Consider the following 23,416-nt stretch of genomic DNA (forward strand, 5'->3'; position numbering starts at 1 on the left):
GACAACGGTGGGGTATCTAAAATCTCGATCCAATTCCAAGACTTTTTCGGTAGCCGATCTGTCTGGTGAAAATTTATAGACACAGACAAGCTGTCAATTTACGCAAATTGAAGGTACCTACACGAATCCCATAACACGGGGGTTAGTATAAAATTTTTACGAAATTTTCTAAGCTCATTTAATGCTTCGAAAAACACTACGAAGTTTCGAGGGACCCATCGAAAAACGGTGTCGGAAAATTTTAAAATTTATATTGCCGCGAAGCTCTCGATGAGTGGAGTGCTCTGGTACTCTCGGTTTTCTCCTGGGGTTCACGGTTTGCGAGAAATCTAACTTAAAAGTCAAAATGAGCTAAAGTCATCCGCGCATTTGACAAAAATATTTTGGAGAATTTTGAATATATATTTCAATCAGTTAATTTCTTTGCAATTGCAAAGAATACTAACCTAACCTACTTAGAGTTTGTTTTATATTCCTGTTGAAATTACTATTAAAAAAATATTTTTAAAAATATATTAATTAAAATATTAAAAATTAATTTAAAAAAATTAAATTTAATATATTTTAATTATAAAAAATTAAAGGATAAATTATAATTTAATTTTTGAGATTTAACAAAACTTATAATTTAGTTCCCATATTTACAAAATCAAGTAATTTAATTATTGAGATTTAACAAAACTTATAACTTAGTCCTTATTGTTACAATTATGTTAAAGTATTATTAATTTTAGCAAAAATACCTAAATACTCTTTTTCTTATTTTTAATCTGAAAATAACTTATTTTCTAAGATTTTATTTTTTAATAATTTAGTTTTGATATTTTATTTTTAATAATTTAATCGCTCTATTTTTTAAATTGTGAGTCCTATTAAATTAACAATTTTTAAATTTGAACTCTTAAAATATAGATTAATTACTTCAAAGTTCTTAAAAATTTTAGTTAGTTACAAAATCATTAATATATTTTACAAAATAACCTTAAATAGTATAAATATTTATAAAAGAGCTTTTATAATATTTTAGTATATTATATTATAATAGAAATAAGCCCTTAAATATTATATTATATTATTATAATATAAAAAATAAAAAAATATGAGTATGGACGTAAATTAACTAAACTCAACTCAACTCAACTAAGCCTTTATCCCAAAAATTTGGGGTCATTTATATGGATTATTTTTCCACTCTGAACGATGGACGTAAATTATTAAAATAAAATTTGAAGTACTAAATTATTTTCTAATTGTAAATGAAGTTAAAAATATTGTAATATTTTTGTTCAATCTAATGGAAAATTAATTCTAATGATAGTGATTAAGTTTATTAGAATTTCAAGGACTTTATTGCTTGGTTTTATAATTATAGAAATTAATTTATAGGTTTAACCAAATCTTAAAGATAAAATTACTAATAAAATAAAATATCAAGATTTAAATTATTTTTATATTAAAAATAAAATTAAGGATATTTTGATATTTTTTATCAAAATTTACAGTAATTTAATTAAAATTCTAACAATAAAAATTAAGTTATAAATTTTATAAAATTTTAAAAATTAAATTATTTAATTTTTAAAATATAAAGATTAAACTATAGATATTGTTAAATTTGAAGGATTCAATTATAATTTATCTAAAATTAGAATAATAAAATAAATTTTTTAATATAAATAGTTTGGATTAAAATTGAAATTCGGAATTTTATAGTCCGACGAAGATGACTGTAATAGCCTAGGATAGTGCAGGTAGCTGTCACTTTTTATCTTAGCTGGAGATGGATTGGCCTTTCTTAAACACATGTACAAAGACCAATGGGCCCCACTTTGCTGTGGCTGAAAGTTATTTGCTGCTGCATCTTCGTCTTTGTTAATTTCTTTGTCATGCGGTTGACTTGTCAAGCTATTATATCTTTTTAGGTCCTCGCGTGAAATCGCTCATCAATTATAAATAATATATATAGATAATTTATATAAATTAATATATTTTAATAAAATTATCATAATTATATTAAATAATATATCTTATTATTAAATTATTTATGTGCATATATATATATATTTAAAAAAAATTAATTATAATATATTTTAATATAATTATATATAATTTTAAAAAAAATATATTCTTTCAATTTTTAAATTCAACTTGAGCTGTGGAGTCAATGAGTCTTCGGTTGAGTCACATTCAAGTTGTGGTAGAATTATAAGTTTATAAATAATTTTAAATTCCAGTCAATGTCCAATAAAAAAAATGATTTGATATATACAGGAAAAGAAATCAGCAGGCAAAATTTTATAAAATTGAATGATATTTCAAACTCCAAATTTCATAGTATTAAAATTTATTAATTTATTTTAATATTTATTGATATACATATTTTTTTTTTTTAAAAAGTAAAATATTTATTAATAAAATTTCCAAAAAAAAAAAATTATCACGACACATCCACCTGAAGTTAACTCGAAAAACACCAAAAACCAACATAGACTTCTAGACAAAGCAACACTCCAAATGGGTGAAAACAAACATACCCAGGCTCCAAAAAGAAAAAGCATGCGTCATCCATGGCAAATCAAGGACTGGGACATCTTGCGTGTGCTAGCCATCTAGCAATGGCGTCATAAAAGTGCCTGGCGGCTAGGGGAGGGCATTTAGTTGATTCGGTTTTAAACTGTACCGAATATAAAAAATCAAAAAATCGAATCGTTTAAAAATATAAACCGAATCAAATCAATCACATAAGGAAAATTGAACCGAATCAAACTGAAAAATATCGATTCGGTTCAATTTCGTTGTATTAAACTAAAAATATTAAATTTTTTATTTTTTTGAGCTGAGTTATGCATCTTGGGCCGGGTTATGCATCTTGGACCTTGAGGCTTATGCATCTTAGGCTGAAAAATTATTTGAGTCATTTTATTATTCTGTTTAATCGGTTTTATCGGTTTTAACCAATAAAAAATTGAACCGAACCGAAAATTGAATATGTTCAAATTTTCAAACCGAATAGAACTGATAAAACTAAAAAATCAAACCAATTGAACAGAAATGATTCGGTTTTGTTCGATTTTTCAGTTCACACCGAAAACTGCACAGTCCTACTGGCGGCATCATAGAAGTGCCTGGCAAATTGCTAGCCATCAACAAATTGCTCCAAAAAATCTCCTTCTCAATACTGTCACTTTTCCTTATTTTTCTGAATAAAGGATTTGGATGGCAGCTTTCAATTTTTTTATTGGTAATTAGATTCCTTCCACACCTCTTTTTACTAGAGCTGCCAAGTCCTTAAGGATAGAAAAGATACCATTAAACACCAACAAGCAGAACCGAACAACACCAAAAAAGCAATAAAATAGAACCTCAAAACAGTTGCACAGCAGAAAAACAACCCCAGAAAATGCAGCAGAGAAGAAGAGTTATGCCAAGAGAAGAGGGAAGAAAGACTCATATTCCAGCATCAGAAAGACACACCTTATCAACATTTACTTGATTCATGAGAAAGAGAATCATATCTTCTTTTGCATGTGGGAATGACAAACCCTAATTGATAACCAAGCTCCACCGTTTGCAGGGCTTCAAGGTTAGTGTCGACCCAATCTTTCAGGCCAAAGGATACAACTCTCGAGAGACCTACTAATTATTACACACTTTTTTTTTTTTTTAAATGACTCTTATTAGAACTCGCGACCCTAATACTATTGAGTTAAAGCTTATACTATATTATTTTTAATTAAGGTTCAATTTACTTCAATCCTATATATGCAGGATACAAATACAGAGTACATGAATAATTAGGTTTAAATTTAAATCCCACTAGAGTTCTTGAGCAGCTACGAGCACTACTCTCCCGTATTGCATGTCATGAACTCTGAGATTTGAGTGGCGAATTAATTCTTTTCTCCATAATACCAGTCCAATAGATCCCATTCCCACGAAGGTTGGCTACCGATGGGCATTGGGATGCTGCTACTTTCTCCTGTTTGAGGTGGAATTGCAGCATGGTCTTCTTAGGATGAACTGATCTCAGGTGAGTTTGATATCTCCGCCATTGGAGGGTTTCGATGAGATGCTGTTGCCTCATCACCTTGAATAGCAGCTGGTTGATGAGCTCTCATCTCGCTGATCTCAACTCCCAAACCTAATGGCCGTCTATCAAATGCGCGCAAGCTTTTAATTTCTTGTACACCCGACACAGGCTGAATTCATGCCTCAACTGCATTTACATTAATCAAATCAAGAATAATAGAACAGAAGGAGAAGAAGAAATATCGCTTTTTCTTATTATTTATAGCTAGAGTTTTTAATAAGTTTATGCTATAAGGCACACAATAATTACACAATCATATAATATAGAAAAGAAAAAAAGGATAACACAAGATTTATATGGTTTGATAATAAGATCTATCTTTACAAGCAAGATGAAAGAAAAAAAAAATTACATGGTGCATTTACATATTATAATATTTATATTACATGCGAAACTTTCGGGTTGAGTCATAATTCGAGTTTATTCAAAATTCAAGTTACATAAAAATAACAGTTTAAACTAATTAGCCGTCTAAGTGGTAACAACTGATCCATTCATTTTTCATTTTATATATATATAAAAAGTGTTTTCCCACACAAAAACCTAGAAAATAGTTTTATTATACTTAGTTTTTGAGATTTGAGTTAACGCAATTTAGATGTAGAGCCACCTAAAAGAGGGAGAGATATCAAGAAAATTTTTATTTAGTAAAATCAATGTATCGCCATAATCAATGATTAATGAAATTATATATATATAATTTTTCTTAAGGAGGACACTCTAAACTAAAGAAAAATTTTAAAATACAACCATTGTTTATATAACAATTCGGATCATTTAGTTATATTTTGAACATTAATTATGATAAATTTCATATGAATTCCATTATAATCAATAATCAAAATGTATCCGTTGAACTTGTTGACTCATTAGCCTAAAAACTCTTCCATTTGTTGTTAATTCATAATTATAATAGCAATATGACAATGATCAAATGCTTATACGATAACACAAGAGATCATTACATTTATTAAGATCTATTTGGATGAGGGTGAGAGAGGGGTAAATAAAGATAAGGAGAAGTAAGTAATTATTTTACCCTTATTTGGGAAGAGGTAAGTTAATGAAGGGTAAAGGTAAATAAGAGTAAAACATATCCTGTCTTACCCCTCAAATCTTAATTTTGGGTGTAAAGATGGGTAAATAGGGGATAGCATTCGGTCAGTTCGGTTCCGAACCGAACCGAATACCAAAAACTGAATTGCTTAAAAATATAAACCGAATCGAACCGATCACTTAAGGAGAATCGAACCAAATCAAACCGAAAAATATCAGTTTGGTTCGGTTCCATTGCATTAAATTGAAAATATTAGAATTTTTATTTTTTTGGGCTGGGTTATGCATCTTAGGCCTTGAGGCTTATGCATCTTGGGCTGAAAAATTATTTGACCCATTTTACTATTCAGTTTAATCGGTTTTATCAGTTTTAACCTGTTGACCCCACAAGCTCAAAGGAGCATAGATTTTGATGATACCAAAACTCAACTAGAATCAAACTAACATTCTTTTAAGTGTTGTGTATTTCAAAGAAAAAGGACAAAAGGATTTCATGATGGATTCATGCTTATGAAGAAAGGATGACATTCTAAGGATAACACAAGACGAAGCAAAAGAGATAAAAGAAGAAAAGGTTACCTTCCAAGGCTGCATTGAAAATCAGAATTGAAGGTACATCTAGTATAGAAATTAGTTTTAATTTCTAGAATTACTTGTGAAAAGAATTGAGGAGTAAAAGTCAATGATGCTTATTTTTAATCCCTCAAAATATTTTCTTTTTAAATATCATTATTATTGGCCTAAAAAATGTTTAACTATGATTTGGTGTAAAGTTTTATAGTTTTGAAAGTTATGCAGAAAAAGTTTTCCTGGTATGCTAACTAGTTTGCTACTGATTTTAGTATGCTAACTGGTTTGCTATTTTCTCAAGTACGCTAACTGTTTCAACTCTGCACAACATCGCAGAAAACGACAAAATAACGGCTATTTTCTTGAAATTCAGATTCAGAACGTTCAAATGAGTTCTGAACGGTAAAAACGTTCCAAAGCTATAAATACACCTTCCTTTGGCCATTTTGAACTTAATGAAAGTCCTCTACTGCTCAAAATCTTTAAAGCTTTCATTCAAAGTGCTCAAAGTGATTTATTGCTCATCATTGGCTTATTTACTCAACTCTTCTTTATAGTTCTTTGTTGTAATTGAGTGAGAGTGAGTTTTTCAACACATTATTATCATTTGTGAGAGGTCATTCAAGCACCTATTGAAGCTTGGTTGTGATAAGTGTTTGGGATAACACTTGGTAGAAGTGTGAAGCTACTTGTAAAAGCTTTGTTGAGAAGATTTGTAAAGGGCTTTGTCTCTTGCCTTGAAAAGAGAAGAATAGTGGAGTGAAGACTCAAAGTGTGATCTTTGAGAGAGTGGATGTAGGCTAGTTAAAGCCGAACCACTATAAAAATTCCAGTGTTCATTTTCTCAACCCTTGCTCTTTACATTTTTGCAATTTAGCTTTATGAATGATATACTTTTGCTGATATGAAAATTGATATCATATGCTGTTGATCTTGCTGCTATCTGAGAAAAATAGTTTACTGCAAAATCTGCTGATATCTGATATATTCGCTGGTTATCTGTTGTCACAGCCGGATAGGATATCCGTATCGCTCTAGTTCTTTGTGATAAAAACGTATTCAGTTCTCGATATATTTATGAATGCTTATATAGTCTGTTATATCGATATCGATTGCATACAAACTTAACCTTGAGTCAACTTGTCAATAGAGCTATATTGTTCATTTTTCACATTAGATAATTTAGTTGAACCTAGCTGCAATTTTCAAAGGTTTTGAGCAAGAACCGAAAATTGTTTTTAAAGTCCAATTCACCCCCCTCTTGGACATATTTTGGGACATCAATTTGGTATCAGAGCTTGTCTCTCTTGCTTGAGGATTAAACCCCTTAGAGTGATCCACACACATGGCTAGTTCATCTAGAAATTTCACTGGTATACCCGCCTCTTAGTCAAGGTTATTCCATCACTAGACCACCACTTTTAATGGCACAAATTACTCCTTTTGGAAAACTAGAATGAGAAACTTCATACAACTGCTGACATTGATGCTTGGAGAATAGTTAAAGATGGTCCTTATATTACTTATAAAACCAAGTGAAGGAACTGCATAAATTCCTAAAGTCAAGTTGAATTTGATGATAATGATTGGAAGAAAATTTCTACAAATGCTAAGGCTATTAATATTCTTCATTGTGCTCTTGATATTAATGAGTATAACCGTGTTTCAGGATGTCAAACTGCAAAAGAAATATGGGACAAACTAGAAGTCACATATGAAGGAACTGATGTGGTAAAAGAGTCAAAGGCAAACCTCCTCATCCGAGATTATGAATTATTTGAGATGAAATCTGGTGAAACCATTGCTGAAATGAGTACCAGATTTACTGACCTTGTAAATCTACTTAAAGCTCTTGGAAAGAGATTTGAAGAACAAGAACTTGTAAAGAAAATTCTGAGGTCTCTTCCAAAGACGTGGGACGCAAAACTCATTATTCAAGACACCAAGGATTTAAAAATACACCTATGATGAGTCGATTGGTTCTCTCATTGCACATGAGATGATTTATAAGAAAGATGAGAATGAAGGTGATCAAAAGAAAAAGAAAGGGATAGCTTTCATATCCGAAAAAGTAGATGAGAAAAAGAAAAATGTTGCTCTTAAAGCTAATTCAAGTGATGATTCAAGTGCTTCAAGTGATGATGATGAAGATATGGCTATGATAGTCAAAAGATTCAAAAGAGCATTTAGAAAAGGTGGAAGCAAATACAAGAAGTTCACAAAGAAATATGCTCCAAAGACTCCAAATCATTCAAGTGAAATAGTTTGTTATGAGTGTAACAAACCAGGCCACATTAAGCCAAAATGTCCTACATTGAAGAAGAAAATAAGTTTAGAAAGGACAAAAGCAAAAAGGCAATGGCAGAACTTGAGTGATAAAGTGATTCTTCATCAAATGATGAAACAAGTGACAAAGAGGCTGCAAATACTTGTATGATGGCAATTGAAGAAAAAGGTGAAAGCTCACACATCGAAGATAGTGAAAATGAGGTAAATCTTGAACTTTCTAATGTTGATGAATTAGAACTTGCATTTGTGAAGACATATGATAAGTATAGAACTTTTAAAAAGAAATGCAAAATTTTAGTTCATGAAAATTGTGCTTTAAGATCAGAAAATATTTCATTGAGTATGGTTTCAAAGGAAAATGAATTTTATAAATCTCAAATGAAATTATTTAAGGAAGTTAATGATGAGCTTCAAAGATCAAAAGAAGTATGTGAACAACTTCTTGAGAAAAACAGAATTCTTGAAGAAAAAGTTGAATCTTTGACAAGAGATTTATCTAAATTTACAAAAGGAAAAGAAACACTTGATATACTTCTTGGGAATCAAAGATTTACAAATGAAAAATCTGGAATTGGATATGATGGATTTATGAAGTATGGAAAATACAAACAATTTTTTGTTAAAGCTACATCCTTTTCTCAACCGAGTATTACATGCTTTTATTGTAATCATAGAGGTCATATGATTAATGCTTGTCCTATTAGGAAAGGAACCTTTAAGGCAAAGAAAGTATGGGTGCCTAAAGGAACCCTACCTAATGTTACTAACATTCAAGGACCCAAAGTTGCTTGGGTACCTAAGAACAATTAATCGATTTCGTGTCCGCTAAGGAGTATCTGGAAACAGTAACATTGGTACATTGATAGTGGCTGCTCTAGGCACATGACAGGAAATAAAGGCAAGTTTTCCTCTCTTACCTTGAAAGAAGAAGGTTATGTGAAATTTGGTGATAAAAGCAAAGCTAAAATTGTTGGATGTGGAACTATTGGTAAAAATCCTTGCATTGAGAATGTTGCATTAGTTCAAGGATTAAAGTATAATCTTTTAAGTGTTAGTCAACTATGTGATAATGGTTTTAAAGTGGTTTTTACTTCTACACATTGTGAGATTCATGGAAATAATGTTATGTTTGCTGGTGCTAGAATAGATAATATTTACCTACTTGATTTAACAAGCCTTGAAGAAAATTGTGAAACATGCTTTATGACTTCACATGATAGTGCATGGTTATGGCATAGAAAATTAGGACATGCTAGCATGAGTACTCTTGCTAAACTCTCTAGAAAGAACCTTGTTAGAGGACTTCCAAAGCTAAGATTTGAAAAAGAATTTCAATGTAAAGCTTGTGCACTTGGTAAGCATACAAAATCATCTTTTAAATCAAAAATGTTGTAACTACGCCTAGACCATTGGAATTGTTGCATCTTGATCTTTTTGGTCCAATCACACCTAGAAGTCTAGGAGGCAAGGCATATGCATTTGTAATTGTTGATGATTTTTCAAGATTCACATGGACTTTCTTTCTTGCTCATAAAGATGAAACCTTTGATATATTTGAAGCCTTTTGCAAAAGAACTCAAAATGAAAAAGGATATTGCATTACATCTTTGAGGAGTGATCATGGAAAAGAATTTGAGAATAATTTGTTTGAAAATTTCTGCTCTCAAAATGGTATTTATCATACATTTTCAGCTCCTAGAACTCCACAACAAAATGGAGTTGTTGAAAGGAAAAATAGATCTTTGCAAGAAATGGCAAGAACAATGCTGAATGAAAACAGCTTACCAAAATATTTCAAGTGTCAGAATACAAAGATGCTATATTTTGAACAGAGTTTCCATTAGAGCTATTTTAAAGAAAACTCCTTATGAACTTTGGAAAGGAAGAAAACCCAATATTGCATATTTTCATGTCTTTGGTTGCAAATGTTACATTTTGAATAACAAAGACAGCAATCTCAAGAAATTTGATGCTAAATCTTGTGAAGGAATATTTCTAGGGTATTCAACAAATAGCAAAGCATATAGGATTTTCAATAGAAAAACATTGACCATGGAAGAATCAATGCATATACTTTTTGATGATGCTAACACTTCCTTGCAAAGGAAAGATTCTTGTGATGATGAATTTGAGCAGATTCTAAATTCAAAGAAGTCGAATGATGATGAGCTTGAATCAAAAGAACAAGTGGAGGATGATCAAAATGACAAAGAAGAAGAACTTCCTTGCTCCACAAATATTGAAATTCAAGAAGACTCCCAACCAAATGTGGAAGAACTACAAATTGAGGAACCTCAACATCAAGATATTCCACAAGAATGGAGGTACCATAGAAATCATTCCAAAGATGACATTCTTGATAGTCCATCACAAAGAATGATGACAAGAGCTCAACTTAGAAGATACTTTGGTAATGTTGCTTTTGTTTCTCAATTTGAACCCAAAACATATGATGATGCTCAAAATGATGAAAATTGGCTTTTGCTATGCAAGAGGAATTAAATCAGTTTGAAAGAAACAAAGTTTGGACACTTGTTCCTAAACCTAAAAAGCACATCGTTATTGGAACTAAATGGGTATTTAGGAATAAGATGGATGAAAAAGGACATGTAGTTAGAAATAAAGCTAGACTAGTAGCTCAAGGATACAACCAAGAGGAAGGTATTGATTTTGATGAAACCTTTGCTCCGGTTGCTAGAATTGAAGCTATTAGAATGTTATGTGCATTTGCATGTTTTAAGAATTTCATGCTTTATCAAATGGATGTTAAAAGTGCATTTTTAAATGGATATATTGATGAAGAAGTTTATGTAGCTCAACCTCCTGGTTTTGAAGACCCTCACTTTCCAAATCATGTTTACAAGCTTACTAAAGCTCTCTATGGTTTAAAGCAAGCTCCTAGAGCATGGTATGAGAGACTTAGTAAATTCTTGCTTCAAAATGATTTTAAAAGAGGAAAAGTGGATACTACTCTTTTCATTAAGAAAATTGGAAAAGACATGCTTATTGTGCAAATTTATGTAGATGATATTATTTTTGGTGCTACTAACCATTCTCTTTGTAAGAAATTTTCCAACATGATGAAAAGTGAATTTGAAATGAGTATGATGGGTGAACTTACTTTCTTCCTTGGATTGCAAATTAAGCAAATGAAAGATGGAATTTTTATAAATCAGTCCAAGTACATAAAGGATATGTTAAAGAAGTTCAAAATGGAGGATATGAAAAGTGTTGGAACTCCCATGAGCTCAACAATTAAATTGGAGAAAGATGAAAAAGGTAAAGAGGTAGATAACAAATTTTATAGAGGTATGATTGGTTCTTTACTTTACTTAACAGCATCTAGACCAGATATTCATTTTAGTGTATGTTTATGTGCAAGATTTCAGTCATGTCCAAAAGAATCTCATCTTATAGCAGTTAAGAGAATTTTTAAATACCTCATTGGCACTCACAATATTGGCTTATGGTATCCAAAATGTGAATCATTTGATCTTATTGGTTATAGTGATTCAGATTTTGCTGGTAGTAGATTAGACAGAAAAAGCACTTCCGAACTTGTCAATTTCTAGGTCATGCATTAGTTTCATGGCACAAGAAAAGCAAACTTCATGCACTTTCATCTGCAGGTTTGAATATATTGCACTGGAAGTTTTGTTGCAAATATTTTGTGGATGATACAAGAGTTTTAAGAATTTTTAATTAAATTTTATCACATTCCCATAAGATGTGACAATACTAGTGCTATAAACCTATCAAAAAATCCTGTTCAACACTCTAGAAGCAAGCATATTGAAATTAGACATCATTTCATTAGGGATCATGTTCAAAATGGTGATATTCAAATCGAATTTGTCCCTTCTGAAAACAAATTTGGTCGACATTTTCACAAAGCCACTTAGTGAGGAAACTTTTTGCAAAATAAGAAGAGAACTTGGTATGATTGATGCTTTTGATTAAATTTTGATGTATTCTCATGTTTCCATATGAAAATGAAGTGATATATGTTGATTTGCGATGTTGAAAATGCATTCGATATTTTTGGTGTAATTTGAAAAATTCGATTATATCGATATGAACAAGAATCGCAGAATTTGCTCTCGCGGCATACTAATCCGCTTGCTAATTTTCTTGTTTGCTAAACGCTTTACCATCGCTTCCTACTTTTTCACTGCAACCGAAGTCGTGTCCGATTGCTCTAAAACTCTAAAATTATTTTTTCTCAAGCGCCTATTCTCGCATGTTTAAAGCCCATATGACTTAAATACCCTCTACTTAAAGTATTGCATCATTATGTATTTAAGGGCAAAATGGACTTTTAACACTTTGATTTGCGCGATTTAATTTTTTCTTCCGAACCATCGCCTTCTCGCCTCTCCTCCGCTACACGCTACCTATTCCCTGCAAAACCTACAGCTTGTGTCCTTTCAAGTTTTAAAATTCAAAACCCTTCTTTCCGTCGCTCGCTTCCCGTAACCCGAACGGCTTTTTCTTTTCACCGCTAACCCGCTTTGGCCGCACCACTTCAAGCGCTCGTCTCCTTCATCGTCAGAATACTTCCGAAAACCTTTGACAGTGAATCGATTAAATCGATTATTTACAGAAAGAAAATCCCCAAAGTTTTTCGTCTCCGTTAAATCTGCCGAAAGAAATCATTTGGCTTTGGTTATTTTTCTTTGTCGATTCGCACTCTGCTTCAAGATATTTCGTATAAAGCTTAAACCTTTAATGGAATCGTGTTCCATATTCGCTCATGCCCGTGTGTTCGCCTTCGTAATAGGTTGATATTTTGATTTGCTCTTGTCTGCTTACTCGCTTTTGTAATATGTCGATAATTTTTTATTGCTCTCGGTCGTTTGTTCTGTTCTAGCGCTCTGTTGTTAATTTTTTGGGCATTAACGTTTCGTAAAATATGATACATAATATTAACTCGACAGCTATGGATTTATAAGAACTCTAATATTTTTTTTGCTGTCTGTTCTATTTTGTTATTGCGCTCTGTTGTGAAAAATGAATGTTGATATGCTTAAATTGATTATATATATAAATATATATATATATATATTGGCTGCTCACATCACTTATTTTACAATCTCAGTTCTCTCTGTCATTTCGGCCTAATTTATTTCTAAGATTGGTTATGGCACGAGACAAAGGAAAAGGGAAAGCCAAAATCACCACATATTCATCCTCAGACTCAACTGACGCTAGTGTCCCTGCGTCACCACCTCCACAAAAGGATGCTCCTCTGGTAATTGGTAAGCCAAAAGAAACATCAAAGAAAAGAACCAGTGAGCCAGTCCCAGAAAAAGGATCTAAAAAGAAGAAGACTTCAAAAGCTCCAGTTGTACATATGGAGAGGGCTATTCATGAGCCAAGGTATATTCACTGGCCTGCTTTTGTTGAAATTTCCGTTCCTTTACAATCATTGTTTGAGTATCAAAAATGGGATAAACTGTGTTCTGATACTGAAGGAGTGTATGTGGACTTAGTGCAAGAATTCTATAAAAATTTGAGGGTTGATGATTCTGACAAAGATGAGTCTTTTAAAGTGAAAATGAAAGGGACAATTTATGAAGTGACAGTAGCTAGATTAGCTAAAGCCCTAGGAATTCCAAAAAGTGGGAACAAAATCTGCTCCCACAAAGATGTTTTTGCTGTTGGTGGATTTAACAAAAGGGATTTTGAGGGTGAAGTGTTTAAAGGAGAAGTGAAGGATAAGACTAGCATTACCCATGCTCATCAACACATTAAAATTCTTCATAGTTTTATCATTTATGTGTTGAATCCTAGAACCGGCAGTCCCAACTATTTGAGTACCCTTGACCTCTTCATAATTTGGCATATAGTGAACCAAATTGAGTTTAATCTTGCCTATTTTATGCTGAAACAAATCATGAAATGGAAGCCACCCTATAAGCTACCCTATGCTCATCTTCTAAATGGTCTATTTAGAGACTTTGGGATACCTTTGGAAACTGAGAAACTTAGGACCAATATGATCCCAATCACTAGCTTGCAAAAAGATGATGATGGTAGAAAGCTTAGATTTGAGCAAGGTGCTAGCTCCAAAGATAGTGCAAGTGGTACTTTCAATGTTGAAGGTATTCTGGAGGAAGTAAATAACTTGAGAGAATTTGTTGAAATGGAACTTGGAGAGCTACAAAAATTTAGAAGTTTTCAAACTATTCTCATGAATGCTCTTGACTCTAAGGTTGATGGATCTTTGATGTTGATGTACAAGATTGTGGAAGAATTGTTTAAAATCAAAGTCCATTTGGGTATTTCAACCACTGAGGCTGGAGAAACCAGTAAGGTTGCTACTGGTTCTGTTCCCCTAGCCGAGAAAATGAAAGAAACAGAAGAAGAAGAAGAAACAGAAGAGGAAGAAGAAGAAGAAACAGAAGAGGAAGAGGAAGAAGAGGAAGAAAAAGAAATCAAGAAGAAGAAGAGAAAGAGGAAGAAAACAAAGGAGACGAAGAACCTGAAGCAGAAAAAGATGAAGATGAATCTGATGATAAGAATGGTAATGGAGGCAGCAAAGATGGTAGTGGGAAAGACATGAGTGACTCAGAGTCCGGGCGTAACTCGAGACACCGCCTGCCGCTCTGCAAAAGGAAAGGGCAAAACAGCTCAACAAGAACAAAGACGCAAATGTAAAGAGGAAACCGTAAACCCACCGCAAAAAGACTAAAAGCGGCAAAAAGTCTGCAATGAGTCCGTACTCTCGAGTTAGCAATGGGCCTATTGGTCCTTTGACACCCGGGACTGAATTGGCTGCTGCAATTCTTCAAACCTTGAGTGACAAACCTGTCAAGCCCAAAAAGCTGAAAATGGGTGCTCCAAAACCAATCAGAAGAAGTTCTAGGCTGAAAGGATGAACAAAATTTTAATTGAATTTTGTCTAACAAATCATTCGTTAGTTTGCTACTTAGTCTGCTACTTTTGGTTTTTCTGAACTTTAAATTAGTTTGCTATATCAGTTACTATTTTGACTGTTTATTCACTGCACTTAAACTAAATTTTGACTTATTCACACATGCATGATTTCTCCCATATTCTTTTGATGCTGACAAAAAGGGGGAGAAAAGTAATGAATGGTAATCTTGATACTTGATATAGTTTGTGATTAATGGTGCATGATATAGTTTGTGAATAGCATATTGTTGATATAATTTTATGGTGTGCATATTGTTGATATCACTTGTGAATGATATATACAATTTGTGATTAGTGTGTATATTGTGCATATTTAGTTAGTATCTTTAGTCACACTTGACTCCTTAAGAAAATGCTTATGGATGTTTTATTGAAATTATTAAGGGGGAGTTATTTGTGATTAATTGTTGATATAAGCACATACATAGGGGGAGTTATTCTCACATACACATTCATACACATACTCACACTTATTGACATTTACTTGGTGATTCAATTGAGTTTTGTCATCATCAAAAAGGGGGAGATTGTTGACCCCACAAGCTCAAAGGAGCATAGATTTTGATGATACCAAAACTCAACTAGAATCAAACTAACATTCTTTTAAGTGTTGTGTATTTCAAAGAAAAAGGACAAAAGGATTTCATGATGGATTCATGCTTATGAAGAAAGGATGACATTCTAAGGATAACACAAGACGAAGCAAAAGAGATAAAAGAAGAAAAGGTTACCTTCCAAGGCTGCATTGAAAATCAGAATTGAAGGTACATCTAGTATAGAAATTAGTTTTAATTTCTAGAATTACTTGTGAAAAGAATTGAGGAGTAAAAGTCAATGATGCTTATTTTTAATCCCTCAAAATATTTTCTTTTTATTATTGGCCTAAAAAATGTTTAACTATGATTTGGTGTAAAGTTTTACAGTTTTGAAAGTTATGCAGAAAAAGTTTTCCTGGTATGCTAACTAGTTTGCTACTGATTTTAGTATGCTAACTGGTTTGCTATTTTCTCAAGTACGCTAACTGTTTCAACTCTGCACAACATCGCAGAAAACGACAAAATAACGGCTATTTTCTTGAAATTCGTATTCAGAACGCTCAAATGAGTTCTGAACGGTAAAAACGCCCAAAGCTATAAATACACCTTCCTTTGGCCATTTTGCACTTAATGAAAGTCCCTCTACTATTCAAAATCTTTAAAGCTTTCATTCAAAGTGCTCAAAGTGATTTATTGCTCATCTTTGGCTTATTTACTCAACTCTTCTTTATAGTTGCTGTTGTAATTGAGTGAGAGTGAGTTTTTCAACACATTATTATCATTTGTGAGAGGTCATTCAAGCACCTATTGAAGCTTGGTTGTGATAAGTGTTTGGGATAACACTTGGTAGAAGTGTGAAGCTACTTGTAAAAGCTTTGTTGAGAAGATTTGTAAAGGGCTTTGTCTCTTGCCTTGAAAAGAGAAGAATAGTGGAGTGAAGACTCAAAGTGTGATCTTTGAGAGAGTGGATGTAGGCTAGTTAAAGCCGAACCACTATAAAAATTCCAGTGTTCATTTTCTCAACCCTTGCTCTTTACATTTTTGCAATTTAGCTTTATGAATGATATACTTTTGCTGATATGAAAATTGATATCATATGCTGTTGATATTGCTGCTATCTGAGAAAAATAGTTTCCGCAAAATCACGATATCCGATATATTCCGCTGGTTATCTGTTCACAGCCGCCGATAGGATATCCGTATACGCTCTAGTTGCCGTGATAAAACGTATTCGCCATCGATATATTTACTGAATGCTTATATAGTCTGTTATATCAGTATACTGATTGCATACAGCTTAACCTTGAGTCAACTTGTCAATAGAGCTATATTGTTCATTTTTCACATTAGATAATTTAGTTGAACCTAGCTGCAATTTTCAAAGGTTTTGAGCAAGAACCGAAAATTGTTTTTTAAAGTCCAATTCACCCCCCTCTTGGACATATTTTGGGACATCATAACCGATAAAAAATCGGACCGAACTGAAAACCGAATATGTTCAAATTTTCAAACCGAACCAAACTGATAAAACTAAAAAATCGAATCGATTGAACCAAAATGACTTGGTTCCGTTTTGTTTTTTGGTTTACATCGAAAACTGCACAGCCCTAGGGATAAGGAGAGAGAGATGAGAGTTATGAATATTTTTATTTATACACCTTTTAAATTTATCCCTCTTTCACCTCTTTTTAAATATAAAGAATACACGTTACCTCTTCTTACCTTTCCATTAATTCACTTTTTCTCAAATACGAGATTTTTTTTATTATAAACCTCCTTACCCTTCCCCTTCCCCTTCCTTATCTTTTTTTACCCTTTCATTACTTATACTTCCTCGCCCCATCCAAACATACCCATAAGAAAAAAAAAAGTTATTATTATGCATACAGATATACAGTTTATACCGTTAGTGATGCAACAGTGGATGAGGAAGAAGACGATTCCCCTTGAATAGCTTTGTACTCGTTCATTTTCCAATCGGTTTTGCGTCCATTAGGAGCCCTTCCTTTATAGAAAACCATAGTTCTTTTCACGCCGATGCTGCGATTGTTAGAATAAACATGACCAGGAGATCCTGTAGCTTTCCAGTATCCGGCAGCCGTAAGCCTGTTTGGTCTTCCTCCTCGAGCTTCGCTCTCTTGCCTCGGAATGAAGAAAAACCACTGCTCTGGATCTCTACCGGACAGGTCTCCAGCATATTCTGGACAAACACAAATTAATGTCATAATTTAAACCCCCCAAAACAAATCATGGGAATTGCACCTTGGCTGTGCATTGAGGTCAATCGATCGATTGCCAAAAAAAAAAAAAAAAAAATCCCTTTTCCATCGATAATCTATATCTCTTTTATAGTCTCTCCATCTCTCGATATTTGTCAAAGAATATCCAAAATATATACCCTGTTGATGAGCAATAAAGATGAATTTTACTCCTGTAATGTGAAAGAATAATCAGAAATAATGTTATGTTCGAGCTTTAGTGTAACTTAATTATAATATCGATGGATTCACAAGAAAAATTGGTATTCAAGTTATTGAATCATATAAAAACCGCAACTAAATAAACATGGATAATAGTTAAGAAACAATTCTTTTTCCAGACCCATTTGATCTAAAATGAAAAGATTAAAACCCAAAAAGATTAAAGAAAAAAATTGTAAAAAATAGAAAAGAAAAGTTTTTACGAGAAAGTTGCCAGGATTGAACTCGTAGATATCAAGAACAGGAATAATCCTGTCCATGACAAGATTCAGGCCTCCTGCCTTCAAGCTTGTTGTGGAGATAGAAAGAGACATGCTCTTCTTCTGTAGGGTGGAAGGAAAACCAGGTGGCAAATCCTTCATTTTGGTGGGCTACCTGCAAATAAGTAACACTCATGGAGGGTGTGAATATATATAAAGGAAATTCTTGAAGATGGATCAAGAAATTAGTTAGGCAAGAGAGCATAGAGGGAGAAGGAGACGAGTGAAATGAGAAAGAAGCAACATACATGCAATTGCTTGGAATCCTACAACGCGTTTATGTAGAAGAAAAATAATCTTTGTTCTCTGCTAGCTTTATCCGCACAAGACCTCTGTGTGTGGAATTAGTCAAATTTGTCTTCTCTATGTGAAATTCTGAAGTCTTGATTAGTATATTTTTTTTTTCCTTTTAATCTTATCAGCAGCTGTTACATTAATTCGAACAGTTGTATCATCTTCAATTAATTGCCTATAATTGTACCAAACAAAATTAATTGCATATAATATCATTACATGTCCTAATTAATATTTAAGATTTTTCTCCCCTAATTTTGATTCATTATACATCTAAAATATTGAATGTGTGATGTGACCCACCTTTTAAATATATAAATCTCATATAATTATATTTTGATTTCATGTGTTTGCACCACAATTTAATTTTAGTGACAGATTAATAGACAAAAAATTATTGAAATTTAAGTAATTAAATGAGATAAAAAGTAATTTAGTCAAATTAAAGAGTATTTTATTATAATTTAAACAATTTAATTATTTTCTTAATTATCATAAGACAAATAAAAGTAAATAAAATGAGTAAATATCAATCATGTACACGTTAATTCCTTTACTTAATATTTCAAAGAAAAAAGAAAAAGAAAATCATCATATCTTTTTTCTAGGGATTAAATTATATAAAATAAGAGAGCTACATAGCAAGAGTGAAGGATCCTTTTGGGTTTGTTTGACTAGAGTGAAATTCTTCATAGGAGATGTGAGGGACAAATTTGGGGTCTTGCATTGAAAATAAGTTCCAATTCCTTGAAATGATATGTGAACATATATGTGCACCATGCAAACGAGATTTGAGTCGTTGATTAATAATAAATTTAAATTTTTTAAATTTATTTACACCATTTATCCTCTCTTTCTTGAACATTTTCACCTTTGAAAATTTCTTATGATATGCCTTTTAACTACTCTTTGACAAAAGAGATTTACTAATTTCCTAATTCAAACGAACAGAAAAATTTTAAATGGTGTAATATATATATATAATTATTTTTATTCAATAAATTTGAAAATTTATATTGATTAATTAAAAAAATTAAAAATTATAATAAGTCAATAACTTCACAAGCGTTCAAGCTGCTTCTGTCCCACGAATACTAAATTGATCTACACGCAGAAAGTAGTCCAAAAGGGGAAAAGAAAAAAAAAGAAAAAAAAAAAAGACTATACTGTGTTAATTATTTAATTTTAATTATTAAAATACATATAAGCTGCTGGAGATTTGCTATGTTAATTATGCTCAAAATACATATAAGCATTATTATTGGAGATTTGCTTTAAAAAAAAGGAAAAAAGCATTATTATGGCAGCTACATATCATCCCCACCACAAAACCAATTATGTAATTGGTCTAAATCCCAAAGAGGGTCATTACCTAGAGAAGCCATTGGCATGCTGCTTCCTTCCCCAGTTTGATTGAAACAGCCATGGTCTCCTGAGGATGAACTCTCAGGTGAGCTTCTTGTCTCCACCATTTCAGGGTTTGGATGAGTGCTTGCTCTTGCCCTCCCGTCACTCTGACTTTTCTGAGCCCTTCTCTGGCCTATCTCCACTCCAATTGGTCGTCTATCGAATGATCGTAAGCATTTTGATTTCTTGTACACCCGACACAAACTGAACTCTTGCCTTAGCTGCAAAATACAGAGAAAAACAAACTATCAAACAATGATATCACATACTCTTCTTGATGTGTGCGACTAATTAAGTTTAAAGTAAAAGAATGGTTTTCATTACTAATGAGTTTTTTTGACTCAGTGCTATTAGGATGGTCTTCAAAGCTATATATGATGTCTAAATTAAATTGAAACCCTAGTTGAGCACAGTGAACCAAAAACAAAATGGCTTTGGCGTACCCTTGGATGTTCACCAGTAGTTGAAGAGAATGCTTCTCCTTCTATTGCTTTGTATTCATTAATTTTCCAATCGGTTTTTCGTCCAATTGGAGCCCTTCCGTTGTAGAAAACCATGGTTCTTTTCACACCTATACATCGATTGTTGGAAGAGTAAACATAACCAGGAGAACCAGTAGCTTTCCAGTACCCAGCAGTCGTGAGTCGCTTTGGCCTCCTCCACGGGCCTCGCTTTCTTGTCTTGGGATAAAGAAAACGATTTTTCAGGATCTCTATGGGAGTACTCTCCTGCGTATTCTGCACCAAAAATGGAGAATAGCACAAGTTTTAGATATAATTAATTACTAATTATCATAAGAAAATTGGCCTTTCCTTCTACAATTTTAGGTTGGGGTTATAACTATAATTATGATTAGTATCATCTATCTTTCAGAATGATGATCAACCTTCATAAAGACTTACAGTAATTAAAAATATTTATTCCAAACCACAAAGGCCAAGAGAGTGAAACTCTATTATTAATTACACTTGATCTGGTTAAATTAGTCCAACAACATCTAAGCTACACAAATTATATTCAAACTGGAATTAAAAAAAAATTAAAAATAGAAAAAAAGGAAGATCAATATAGGTAATTAAAGAAGAGATGAGAAGAACAAAAATGTGAGAAGATTTTTACGTGGAAGGTCCCATGGACTGTACTCATATAAATCAAGGACAGGTATAACACGACCCATGACCCGATTCAAGTCCTCTCTGTTCCCTTCTAGCTTATGATGCAGATAAAACGAAACCAGCTCTTCTTCTGTAGGGTAAAAACGTATCCCAGGTGCTAAATCCTCCATCTTGATCGCTCTATATATTCAAGATTATACTCGCAAATTAAATGGCAAGAACAGCTTATAGCTTAATAAGCAGCTACTTCTCTGTGAATGCTATAAGTTTGTTGATATTTATAAGCAAAGTTTGTGGACAGAGTTCATAGTATTTAGGAAGGTGACGAAACGTGTTAAATAACAAAACTGACGCTTCTCAATTTCAACGCGCTTGTTCTCAAGAAAGTTCAATTTCTTTTGGAGATCATTCCTGGATTTTTCTTTGCATTGGGGTTGGGTGGGGTTCCACGTTTTCACTTTATAACTGGAGCTCGAATCCGTACACAGTGGACCAAAAACATTTACTTGATAGTGTGTAAAGAAAAATTCTTCCTAAATTAAGTTTATCATAAATTTAATCATAAATTTAAGACATAAATGTGTAGGATTTATGTTTTTCTTATGTGAACCAACAGATGCATCATTCATTTGGACCCTTTGCTTGTCCTGGTAGTTTCCTGTGCTTTGCATCAATTTCTTGTTTTATTATCTGAGTTTTTAGGTCTTTGCTAGTGGCAAACTTGCTGTAATTTTAGAGTGAGTTTTTATCTTTGCTTTGTTCTTTTGCCCTTAGGGTCTTTCTTTAATAAAATTTATTGTTTATTAAAAAAAATATTGATATCATGTATTTAGTAAATAAATCACACTATATATATTATGGATTAAATTTATATATGATATATCTTATTTAAATAAAAAAAATCTATATATTAAATAATACCATGTCAATATTTTTGAATGACGTTAGGTGAATTGAACGTATTTTACTAATGGGTGTTATCATAAGGATATTTATTTTTTAAAGGTTAGTTCATATGATTCTACTTAAAAAATTAGCCAAAATCATGTGATATATTTTATATTTTTTTAATGTAATTATATTAATTTTTACAACAAAGTATAAAAAAAATACATCATGATTTAACACTTTTTAAATAAGAATCTATGATTTATTTTGTGGTAAATATGTAGGGAATAAATACAATTAACATCATTTGAAATTTAGGAATTTACTGTTATATGATCCAAATTTCAGGCATGAAATTGCCCATTCAAAATCTATTCCTTGCAAATTAAAAGAATTGTTTTGCTTAGGAACTCTTTTTAAGTTTAGTAATTTAAGCTTCTTTTTTTTTTCAAAAGACCTATTTTTTGGAAAGTAGAAGTAATTTAATTAAATTAGGGTAAACAAATTCTTCTTAGAAAATGAAAGAATTAAAAATCTTAGCTTCACAGGAAACCAAGAATAATAGCCAGTAAACCAAATCAAATTTTAACACTTACTAAAAACTTAAAGCTTTTTTAGTAGAGTCACTTAAACAAAACAAGACCTTGGTTTCTATATAGTCAATGGGATTCTGGTCTACATTGTCTATATGTATTATTAATGTATTGCTTCCTAAAGCATTAATTATAGTGTTGGAGGGAGCCACTGACGCAAAGAGTCACTACGCGCTAGTGCTTGGCAGCCCTTGATGTCGGGTAGGGCTGGAATGCAAAAGCAACTTAACACTGGTTTACTTTCGGATTCATATAAAAAGGAATCTAATTTCAAATATTAATGCATATAATGATACAAAAATATTATTGCCTTGCACATATATATATATATATATATATATATATATATATATATATATATATATATATATAACACTAATTATATAAATATTTTTAACCAAGTCCAATCGTAGAGAAATTATACCGAATCTAACTTCACTCTAAAAATTAACTTAAAAAAAAAAAAATTTGTATAAATCTTATATTTAACAAAAATATTATTTACCAAACTAATATGACAATACACTTTCTCACGCTTAAATATAAACATTTAAAGCCTACAGTTTATTGGTAAGAATATTTATAGATGGCCAATATTAAAGTAAACTCTAATATTACGTAAAGAAAATGAATCAGGCCTAATTTCACTACAGAAACTAATTCAGAAGAAATAAATTTACCTGAGTCTTATATTTGGAACAAATGCTTTTTATTTTTTCAAAATTAATGTGGACATCATTGCTCTTATAATAACAAAATTCTGAGACCCTCCAGTCAAGGCCTGTGGTTTCGAGTTAATTCGTACGAAAAAACACATCATATTACTAGCTAGCTTAGTGTAAATTAATTACATTTTGCTATTTGTCCCACCTAAAATAGAAGCTTCTTTTTTCTTTTTG

At 32.0% G+C, this 23,416-nt stretch overlaps 1 protein-coding gene and 1 pseudogene across 1 annotated transcript; both read right to left on the reverse strand.

Annotated features, from left to right (window-relative positions):
- Nucleotides 1–3,902: 3,902 nt before the first annotated feature.
- Nucleotides 3,903–18,322, reverse strand: LOC110656792 (NAC domain-containing protein 90-like; annotated as a pseudogene).
- A 1,342-nt stretch (nt 18,323–19,664) lies between these two features.
- LOC110656790 (NAC domain-containing protein 90) lies at nt 19,665–21,320 on the reverse strand. The gene is given in 5 exon segments (XM_058147409.1): nt 19,665–20,142; nt 20,365–20,576; nt 20,579–20,620; nt 20,623–20,658; nt 21,041–21,320. Coding segments are annotated over 5 exon segments (777 nt in total). The 5' UTR covers nt 21,207–21,320; the 3' UTR covers nt 19,665–19,821.
- Between the last annotated feature and the right edge of the window lie 2,096 nt (nt 21,321–23,416).

This window comes from Hevea brasiliensis, chromosome 5 (assembly GCF_030052815.1).
Source record: "Hevea brasiliensis isolate MT/VB/25A 57/8 chromosome 5, ASM3005281v1, whole genome shotgun sequence".
NCBI classification, from domain to species: Eukaryota; Viridiplantae; Streptophyta; class Magnoliopsida; order Malpighiales; family Euphorbiaceae; genus Hevea; species Hevea brasiliensis.